At 55.1% G+C, this 10,933-nt stretch overlaps 1 protein-coding gene across 1 annotated transcript; it reads right to left on the reverse strand.

Moving 5' to 3' along the window:
* Positions 1-8,490: 8,490 nt before the first annotated feature.
* On the reverse strand, positions 8,491-10,932 carry LOC309684776 (galactose-1-phosphate uridylyltransferase-like; the record flags this gene model as incomplete). The annotated part of the gene is made up of 7 exons (XM_082500642.1): positions 8,491-8,911; positions 9,002-9,156; positions 9,248-9,331; positions 9,778-9,910; positions 10,048-10,170; positions 10,476-10,532; positions 10,810-10,932. The coding sequence occupies 7 exons, from the start codon at positions 10,930-10,932 to the stop codon at positions 8,846-8,848; spliced, it is 741 nt and encodes a 246-aa protein (XP_082356768.1). The 3' UTR covers positions 8,491-8,845.
* Position 10,933: the final 1 nt, after the last annotated feature.

Genomic DNA, 10,933 nt, shown 5'->3' on the forward strand with positions numbered 1-10,933 from the left:
GGGAAACCCCAGCTCCAACCCTGCCTGCAGACCCCTGAGGATTGCTTGGTAGGGTCTAGGCAAACCCACCATCTTTTTCTTTCCAGTGCAATCCAACTTCCCCACATTATAATTAAATTGTTACCAGCCTGTAGCACGTTGGCTGAGTACTTAACTTGACTGCAACAGATCTGAGAGGAGTCAAGATCAAGAAGGACCAGACTTTGCCAGCCCATCGCTCAGCAGCCCCAGACCACTCTGAAAGCTCATGCTGTTTGCAGCTTCTTGCTGTGGTTAATTAAAGAAACTAGTTAGGCTGGTAAACATAGTAATTACCCAAGCGGAGACCTGAGTGTTACTTCTGGGCTTCCTAGGATATGTACAGACCTGTGCTGCACTTTCTTTCCTCCTTCTCCTTCTCCTTCTTCTCCTTCTCCTTCTCCTTCTCCTTCTCCTTCTCCTTCTCCTTCTCCTTCTCCTTCTCCTTCTCCTTCTCCTTCTCCTTCTCCTTCTCCTTCTCCTTCTCCTTCTCCTTCTCCTTCTCCTTCTCCTTCTCCTTCTCCTTCTCCTTCTCCTTCTCCTTCTCCTTCTCCTTCTCCTTCTTCTCCTTCTCCTTCTCCTTCTCCTTCTTCTCCTTCTCCTTCTCCTTCTCCTTCTCCTTCTCCTTCTCCTTCTCCTTCTCCTTCTCCTTCTCCTTCTCCTTCTCCTTCTCCTTCTCCTTCTCCTTCCCCTTCCCTGTCCCTTTTGCATTCCCCTTCCCCCTTTTCCTTTTCCTTTTCCTTTTCCTTTTCCTTTTCCTTTTCCTTTTCCTTTTCCTTTTCCTTTTCCTTTTCCTTTTCCTTTTCCTTTGCCTTTGCCTTTGCCTTTGCCTTTGCCTTTGCCTTTGCCTTTGCCTTTGCCTTTGCCTTTGCCTTTTCCTTTGCCTTTTCCTTTTCCTTTTCCTTTGCCTTTGCCTTTGCCTTTGCCTTTGCCTTTGCCTTTGCCTTTGCCTTTTCCTTTTCCTTTTCCTTTTCCTTTTCCTTTTCCTTTTCCTTTTCCTTTTCCTTTTCCTTTTCCTTTGCCTTTTCCTTTTCCTTTGCCTTTGCCTTTGCCTTTGCCTTTGCCTTTGCCTTTGCCTTTGCCTTTGCCTTTGCCTTCGCCTTTGCCTTTGCCTTTGCCTTTTCCTTTGCCTTTGCCTTTTCCTTTGCCTTTGCCTTTGCCTTTGACTTTGCCTTTACTTTTGCCTTCCTTCTTTACTGCCTGCCTTCCTGCCTGGTCCTTCTTGCTTTCCCTCCTTCTCTCTTTCCTCCCTTCCCTCCCTCCCTCTCGCCCTGTGCCCCCACCATGGGCAAGCAGAGCTGCTCTCTCCCCTTCCTTTCCCTGGCTGCGGGAGCCAAAGCCGTAATTAAACTTGGCTGGGAGGAATGTGAATCAAAAGGCTGTTAAAAAAGAAAAGAAACGAGGGTACCTGTGGGATTACGTGAGCCAGAAAAATGCAAAGCCGGCTTCCAGCCGCCCATAAAATAGATGCCGTCTCCTTTCCCATTGGCAGGGTTTGGCTGAGCACAAAAAGGCTGGGAAGAGGATTTTTATAGGAGTTATTTATAGCCTGGATGAATAGCAGTGTGTCTGTCGGTGGGTTTCTGCCTCTCGGCGTGTGCTGAGGTTGGGCTGAGCACGGGGTGCCAGCCTCACCGGGTGCCACCACGCTGCATTTGGGATGGCACCAGCAAACCTGGATACAGCCCAGGGCCCTGGCCAGCGGGGGTGGGCATCAAAAGAAGATAAATCAGGAGAAAAAATTATGAGAAAGAGCAGTGAAGGGCAGCTCCTTACCCCCTAGCAGCTTCACCTTGGCCAATGTCAGCACATACCTGTGACAAGCAATGGGCTGTCCCAACATGAGAGCCACCATGCCAGGACCATCCATGGGATGGATATCTGTTGTCCCCAGCTCCCTAGCATCTTCACTCCTGGCCTGGACACTTTTCCTCTCTTCCCCGGTTTGATGGAAGCATCTGAGAAGCCTTTCCCCCCATTTGTACCAGGAACCAGTGCAAAGATTCATCTTTTTGTGAACAAAATAAGCTTAAAATCATCACCAAACTCCAAGCAAAGCTCGAAAGTTGGCACTTCAAGGAGCACATTCATTAAATAAAGGGGGGGAAGAAAAAGAAAAGGGAAAGAGGAGGGGGAAGAAAAAAAAGATTACCTTGCTGAATTAATCAGGCTTCACTGTAATGTTCAGCCTCGGATTTTATTTCCTGTAATAAGCCCATTAATACGGGTGTCTATAGCAGGGGGCTTTTAGCAGCAGGCACCATTAGTGTAACGAGGAAGGGCTAATAGAGTTTTATTGGAATTTTTATTCCGACATCACAGCCTTTTAAAACAGCTGTCTCAATAGGCATTATTATTCTGATTAACATTTAGACAGCACAAATCATAGTGATGCCCTTGGTGTCCTGCAGGTTTTATCATAATCATTCAAAGTCCCCTATACATTGGCTAGTCCTTGGAGGGGGGCGGGGGGAGAGGAATTTTACACCCCAGCAGAGGCTGGGGGTCATTTCTTTTCTCTCATGCCAATGTATTGGCTACTTCTGAGGCGGCCTGCCGAGCTGCGATGGAGCGGGGTCCTGCTGTTACCGAAGCACGGAGGAAGCAGCTGGAACCAGCCAGATGCTTTTTGAGCATCTCTGATCCCCGGGGGAATTTGAAAGCAGGATGGGAAGGGTTAAAAAGCAAGCTGGTGTCCTGGGTATCCATCCTGGCTTCTCTCTCATTCTGTTTCTCACTCACGTGAGAATTCAATTTTTAATTTTTTTAAAATAAATTAATTTAAATTAAATTTAAATACTTTTTATTGTGTGAATTAAATATTGCACTGGCAGTTTGGGTGCACAAACCTGACGGTTTGCTGGGCAGCATTGTTTCGGGGCAGCAGCCAGCCCCAGGGCTGGAAAAATTTTCCCTTGTATCCACAAGACCCATGCCAGGTGGGATGGAGCCAGGTCCAAGCTGGAGGCACTGCGAGGGTGTCACACCGGGGGTGTCACACTGGTCCTTGTACAGCCCAGGAGCATCTGCAGGGCTGGCAGGGGGGGCTCCTACTGCCTGGTCAGCCGAGGTGGATGGGGTCTGTCCTCTGTGTTATCGATCCCATTCGAGCCATGGGGAAACCGAGGCACAAAGAGGGCAGTGACTTGCTCACAGGGACAACACAGGCAGCCCAGGAGTCCTGCCTCCCAGCACAAGCACGTCACTGGGAGGGAGCAGACGAGCTGCCACGAGTTACAGGCAATTGCAAGCAAAATAAGGGAGGGATTAAACACCAAAAGCGGGCTGAAAATGCACTTTTGACTTTTATCTGTCACATTTTGTTTTGCGGAGGTAATTTATGAGGATGTTTTATCGCAGTCGAGTGCGGCAGCATGCGTGGGGAGCAGCAGCTGGCTCCTCGCAGCTCCGGCCGTACCCTGCTGGGCTTAAACCACCCCGGGTGCACCGAAGCAGGTGGTTTGGCTTGGAGCTGGGCAGGGGAGCCTGAGGGCACCGGCCAGGCTGGAGACCTGTTAGTTACTTTCTCATTAACATATAATTAGAATATCTCCACCTCCTCCACCTCTTCCAAGTGTTCTGCCTCTGCCAATAGTCACCTCGTGCCCAGATGAACCCCAAGAGGTGACTTTCTGCCCCGGATTCATCCTGGTGTTGTGGTGTCTCCCTGCTCCCAGGGCTTTGTTACTGACTTCTCAACATCACTGCACATAATTAGCAATAATTTACAGCTTCCTTCTCTGGAACACCACAACGAAGCAGGATCCCTCCTTTCCAGTGGCCGCAGGCAAGCACAGATGTTAGTGAGCTCTCACAGCTGGCTGCAGCAGCAGGGGGGTGCCAGGCACAGCTGGGGTGCCCGATCTCGGCCACATCAGGAGCCGGCTGGGTTTCACACCGGTCTTGGGCAACGTGAGGGCTCCTGCCTTCTCCCACCACCTCCCCCATGGGTGGATAACCCCCTTTTGTAGCTGAGCATGTTGGCTGCTCCTAGCTGAGACCAGCCCCCTGCCCTCCCATCCACGCCTGCTCCCCTCCCTCCCCAGCCAGCTGTGTTTGGGGTGAATCCAGGGGGAATCTGGACCCTCCTGGGGTTCCTCTTGCTCTAAATGGAGGCCCCCAGCCCCAGGATGGCAGAGAGGCTCAAAACTACATACAATGGCAGGTCCTCACTGCTGAGAGCCAAGCCCCAAGGAACCTTCCCAACCCCGGGGCGCGCAGGAAATTTGGGGGGAGCTGGGGGAATCCACTGCCTAATGACTGCATGGATGCTACAGTGTGACAGTATTTAATTATCTGCATGTCTCAGATGATTAACAAAGTAAATTCAACCCCGGGGCCTGCTGTCCTAAAGCCCACACAGAGCTCCTGACTCCCTGCTGCTGGCAGGCAGCATGCAGACATTTCGGTGTGTCCACCTGGGACCAGCAGCCCTCCCACGACACATGGTCCCCGAGGGCTCTGAAAATGCCTTGCAGGGAGGTCTCAGTGACCATCAGCAGAGCAAAAAACACCAGCTGGCTGAGGCATGGGTAAGTCACCTCCAAAATTGTTTCCTGCTGGTCTCAGCCCTTTGGAAAGTCCCTGCCAAGGCAGCTGCCGAGCCCAGGGGAGATGCTCCAGGTGGCCCAGGACAAGCTGGGTGTGTTTGCTGCCCCAGAGGTTGCTCCCATGCTCCTGTGTGTCCATCTAAGCCAAGATCTAAAAGGGGTTTGGGTTTTGTTTTTCTTTCTCCGGTTATAGCAGATCTCCCTGCAGCACAGAGCTGCCTGCTGCAGGGCACCGGGGTGTTTAGCATCTGCTTAAAATTTTTAATTGTTTTCATGTAAAGTGCCTGATGGTGTCTTTTAGATAGAAACAGGAGGGATTTAGCCTTCCCTTCCTCCCTGTTTACCTCCCTCCCCTCATTTCTTCTTTCTCCCTCTCTTCTTCCCTCCATTTCTTCCTTTCTTTCATTCTTCTTTCATTCCTTCGTCTCTTCCTCCCTGCCTCCCTCCCTTACTTCTTCCCTTCTTCCTCCCTAAGAATTTACTAATTTATTCCTTATTACGTTCCTAAAAGCCCCGCTCAGTCACAGGCAGCAGCAGGCAAGGAGAAACTCAACGATAAGGGCAAAAACAACAGTAAAACTGGAATGAAATGACAGCCATAAACTCAGTACCAGGAGGGACAGTAAAATTGCAGTTTGGCAGGAGCCAGCAGGCCTGCACTAATACCTTTTTTTTCTGATTAAAACACTCTGGCCACAGATTAACTTCCTTTGCTCAATATTTATTGTCTCACCTGCGCTGGAAGGCAGGGAGGAGAGGAAGAGGGGTGGGCAGGACCGGGGACTCAGGATCTGCAGCAGCTCCGCAGCCTTTGGCAGCTGCCTAGGACATGGACACCACATCCAAGGTGAAGGACTTGCCTCCAGCAGTTACCCTCCACCACTGAGTGTTCGTACCAAAGGGTCTCTGGGCATCCTGGAATAGCATTCCAGGACTTACCTGTGGCTGCAGAAGGAGTCAGGGTCAGAGCTGGGGACGCTCTGGGTCTTCCAAACACACAGGTCAGGGGTGATGATGGAGAAAGGCACTACTACAGCCCAGGCGAGCACAGTGCTTTGTTTTAGTCGAGACAAAGCCCCAGCAGCTCTGGGGAAACCACATCCCTTGGTAGCCTGGCCCATTTGTTTCAGTGGCATCAGAAAACAGGCTGGAAATGAGACTGAATTCCTGGCCATCCCCCCTCAAGCATCTCTACACCTCCACGTTCCCCACTGGGCTTATCCCTTGCTCCTTGCAGCACGCAGGAGACACGCCAGCCTGGCGCAGAAGCACCACAGCCCTTTCCTAATCCTTCACAGCCCTGTTAATGCACCATACCATAGAAGGAGCAAACGTCTCCATGGGACCTTGTTGTGTTTTTAATACATTAACTCCATGCTTGAGCTTCCTCTGGGCTCCCCTCATTCCCCACGTTGCCTGCCCTGCTCATGCTTCCGCAGCAGCTCAGGGCAGAGATTGTGAAGGATGTATTTGCCCTGATGCTGGGGGCTCAGGAGCTCAGGACAAGGGTGACCCTATGACAGGAACACTTTTCCCAGGATGATCTCCAACAGGTCCCCCGCAGAAGTGAAACAGCATCAAGGCATGTCCCTACAGGGAATCCCAATGCGCCTCAGTATCCCTTCAATGCTCCCAGGCCAGGAGCAACGGCCAGGTGCCCAGCAGCCTCTCCACTCCATCATCCCGCGCCCAGCCAGACGTTTTTAATCTCCTCGCCATAAATCACTTTTTGATTACAACTAGACTGTAACTACCAAAGTATAAAAGGCTTCGGGGCTTTACAGCGTAGCAGCAATGGTTCCTATGAATTGCAATGCCTTCATATCCCCAGCAGCTCCATTCGCAACAGCCCAACGCCTCCCCATGCCACAGGAAAGCCTTGTTGTTCCCTTCCAGCCTTCCACACCCCCTTGCACAAGCTAAAAATATCGGGGCAAAATGAGGTGGATCTATTGTGAGGAAGGGGGTTGCCACAGTCCAGCTCTCACGCCTGGCTGTACATCCCGCTTCCACCTGCTGCCAACTTCCATCCTGAATGTTTCAGATAGTGGTGTGGGGGTTTTTTTGGGGGAGGAGTAGGAATTAATTTGTATTTTAAAAATTAATTCTCAGGCCACCTCTGAGCTATTTCAGCAGCAGCTAAACTCCAGCAGCCGCTACCTGCCAGGGAGGGCATCCCAGCGTGGGTACCAGCGCTCCTCGGCACGCGCCACCTCCCCAGCTTCCATCCTAAATCACAACACAACAAACAGTCTGTTCATTAGGCGCTGTTTAATTAAGCAATATGGATCCTGCCTCGATATTTACAATCCTACTTGCTCTGATTTATTAGAGAGAGAGTCTAATTTTTAAAGACGGCAACTGTAAAGTTTAATACCGCTTGACTTACTGCGAGTTTCATTTACAGCCCCGGGCCGAGGTGCTGCAGCCCAGGCTGGGAGCTGGTGGGCTATTAAATCAGAGCTAACTGCGCGTGCAGGGAGATGACTAGCTTCGTTACAACCGGTTCAGCGGCTAATTACCCCAATCTGGATTCCCACATTTAAGCCAATTCGTTGCCGCGTTTCCAGGGCCCTGGGGAAGCACGGGGAAGTTCGGAGGTTGGCGCGAAGGCACTTGTTGCGATGAGAAGGGATGGGGGCTGCGATGGAGATGGTCACAGAGAACAGACAGACACTGCTTGTCCCAGGAGGGAAGAAATCAGTTTGGAAGAGGCCAGAGTCCGAGCTGGGCAGCCCCTCCAGGCCATGCGGGGGGATGCTGTGTACAATGATGGTTCCAAGCTCACGGGTCACCCCAAAACCCACCACCTCATCCCTAAAACCTTTGGGCACCTGAGGTCACATGGTGGGATGCCTTGTGGGCTCTGGGATGGGGTGATCAGGGAGGAGGATGGCGCCAGCATGCAGGGTGCATGGTACCCGCCTGGCTCTGAGCCCCACATTGGCCAGACCCTTCTCCCTGCCCCAGCCCAATGGGTAAGGATGGAGGAGCAATGCACAGATGGGGTGGGGTGACACAGCCCTCCCCACAAATTGTCATCTCCTAGGTAGTAGGAGAGCATTTATCTCCTCATGAGATATTTCTAGCCCCCAGGAGCCCACTCACCGGCTTGACGAGGATAGGGGCCTCATTAAGAAGTTATGCGAATGGCTCTTTAGTGCCAAATAAAAACTATTTCTGCAAAGATGTGATGGCAGATGGTGCTGGGCATCCCCCCACTGCAGCTGTGGGGATTCACTGTCCAGGACCTACCTCTGCATGGCCCCGGGGCTGCCCTGGGGGAAGGGGCTGCAGCTGGTGGGGGAGAGCACAGAGCTGATTGCAGCATCCCTAAGCTCAGCCCAGGGACCGGGCTGCCGCTGCCCCACGCCATGGGTGGGCACAGGGAAGGAGACAGGGGGCAGCAGCACCATGAGCGGAGCTGGACCACCTGGCAGCCCCTGGGCTAGCGATGAACGAGCCTCTTGCTGGATCCCGGCAGCCCCTGTACCTGCAGCAGGCAGGACGAGGGCTGCAGCCTGGCAGCCCCGGGCAGAGAGGAAGAGGAGCAGTGGTGTGAGCCACAGTCGGGCATCCCCAGCCAGCAGCCTCCATGCAGCGAGTCTGCCAGGCCTCAGCCCTCTCCCAGGAGCGGGCTAAGCCTTAGGCGGCATCAGTGCTTCCCCGCTTCCCACTCCTCCCCGAGCCTGCAGCACTCACAGACAGGCTCAGAGCTCCCCCCAGGGAGGAAGAGGAGGCAGCGCAGACAGGGACAGCCGCAGGCAGCACGGGGCTGCCAGCACACCCCTTGCAGCCCCCAAGGGTTATCCCCCCCACACCAGCTGGAGGTTCCCAACAGAGACCCCAAACCTCCCACCCAGGGCCAGGAGCCATGAGTGCACAGGCAGAGGCACTTTGCTTCCAGATTTTATTGGTCAGGAAGGGGCAGGCAGCACTCCCAGTCCCACCAGTATGACTGGACTGGTGAGGAAGATAAGCCCTTTAGTGGTGGTAGGAGCACACTGCGGAGGTGGAAGACACAGCCTAGGATAAGGAAGGAGACAGAAGGAACAGCATCGCCTGCACAAGGATGCCACAGGATTAGGACTGGGGTACCTGAACAGGCAAAACCAGTCCCCAATCCGGGCCAAGCCGTGACAAGGCTCAGGAGAAGCTGGGAGATCAGAGGGCTCACAAGTGACATGAGTTCCCAGGCCTCAGCTCTCGCCACCCCCAGCTGACTCCTCTCCCCGGCCTCACCCAGCACAGCCGAGGGCTGGCTCCACTGCTCCCCATCACGACACCTCCTTGGACCTCTGCTTGTAGTGCACCTCGGGGAGGCTCCTCAGCCGCTCAGCTGCCTGAGAGGCACAGCACGAGAGGCAGCCAGCGGCCCGTGCCAGGACCCCCTGGCTCCCCACAATACCCCCCCCCCCCCGAGCTGCTCTCACCTGCTCCGGGGTGAGGTCCCGCTGCGCCTGCGCCAGCATCTCGTATCCCACCATGAACTTGCGGATGGTGGCGGAGCGGAGCAGCGGGGGGTAGTAATGAGCATGGAGCTGCCAGTGCCCGCAGTCCTCCTCCAGGTAGGGGCCCGTGGGGGCTCCTGCCGGGGGTGCAGCCACTGCATGAGCCCCCAGGAGGGGATGGGGACACAGATAAGAGGGTCGCGGGGGTCCCCCGACAATGCCACTCACCGTGCCAGCCCATGGAGTAGGGGAAGGAGACTTCAAAGAGGTTGTCGTACTTGATGAGCAGCCTCTGCATGATGGAGGCCAGGCCTGCAGGGGAGTGCCGGGGAGTCACATTCCGAGCTGGTCACCCCCCTCCAAGGGCAGGCAGCGTGCCAGGCCTGGGGTGGGGGGGACACCCTCAGCACCCCTGCCTGGGCGGACAGGCAGGAGGGATGCACTTGGCAGTTCCCCCCTCCCCACCCATGCAGACAGCCCAGAAGCGGTCCCCATTCCTCAACAGCTGGCACCCCAAAAATACAGGGCACCATGTGCTTCATCACCCCAAAAAGAACACTAGTCCCCCCAACCAGTACTGCCTGCACCTAGACACCCAGCTCTTGTCCTGGCATAATGGGGGTGCTAGTCTGCCTACAAGCCGAGCCCAAGGGGACGCAGACCCTCCAGCACCAGTGAGGCAGCTGCCACAGAGCTGTCTCCTAACAAGAGCTGAGCCCCAAGGATGCAGGATGGGGACTGATGGGGTGTGGACTCACTGTCCCTCTCGCTGTCACGGAGGTCCTGGAGGCGGCAGACGTGGCGGCGGGGCAGCAGCAGGGTCTGGTAGGGCCAGGTGGCCCAGTACGGCACCACGACTAGCCAGTCCTCGTTCTCCACCACCAGCCGCTCCTGTGGGACAAGGTACTCAATGGGGACACCTGCAGCCCTGAGATCCTGGGGATGGGCACTCCCAAGGTCTCTGCTCTTGGCGACTGACACATATCCAGCTCCCAGGGAGGGGATATGGACAACAGCCACATCCTCACCTTCCGTTGAGCCTCCTGCTTGGCATACTCCAGCAGCATGGGCACGCCATGCTGGTTCAGATGCTGCCGCTGGGTACGGTCCTCCAGGCATGCCTCGTTCGGGAGGAAGCTGCTGGCCCACACCTGGGAGGGGACATCGGGGCACAGGGATGGGTTACGCATATCCAGCATTTGCAGGGATGCCCCAGCCACGCTTCCCATCTGCAGGTCCGTGCTGCCACCAGGTGGAGAGTCCAACATGTGGCAGCCACAAGGGACAGCCCCCTGGAGGGGAGGTGACAGGACAGGCATGAGAGGATCCTTTCTGCAAAAAGCTTTGGGACCAGGGCAGGGGGGATTCCCGTTCACATCTTCTGCCTGGGTTTGTTGTTGTAGGGTCACCCACAGGGATTTGTGGCTAAGCCAGGTCACGGGTGGGACAGCCTCACCTGGCAGTGGGGGTGTGGGTTGGAGCAGCCCATCATCGCTCCCTTGTTCTCGAAGATCTGCAGAGGAAGAGATGCAGCCAGCAGGTCCCAGCCCCAGGGTCCCCACTGCGGGCTGCTGTGGTGTCCCCGGCACACCAAGAAACCATCCCACAGGAAAGCAGAGCCTCAGACCCGCCTGGAAAGTCTCAGGGGGTATGAGGTGGGGACAGGGGACCCACAAGTGACCAGGATGGTCCCAATCCTGGGTGATGCCAGAGCATCCAGCCCTGGCCCCCCACCTTCACCCAAGACCCCCAGGGAAGGGAGAGAAGGGCAGCCCCCACCAGCCCCGGACCTGCACCCAAGGGTAGGAAGCACCCAGCTCAGCCGCCAGCTCTGCCCACGCATCGATGACAGCCCGGATCTCCGCCAGGGACATGAGGGGCAGTGTCAGGTCCGACCAAGGGTGGAAGCACATC

Source organism: Vanellus vanellus (genome assembly GCF_965231255.1).
Source record: "Vanellus vanellus genome assembly, contig: HAP1_SCAFFOLD_2260, whole genome shotgun sequence".
NCBI lineage: Eukaryota > Metazoa > Chordata > Aves > Charadriiformes > Charadriidae > Vanellus > Vanellus vanellus.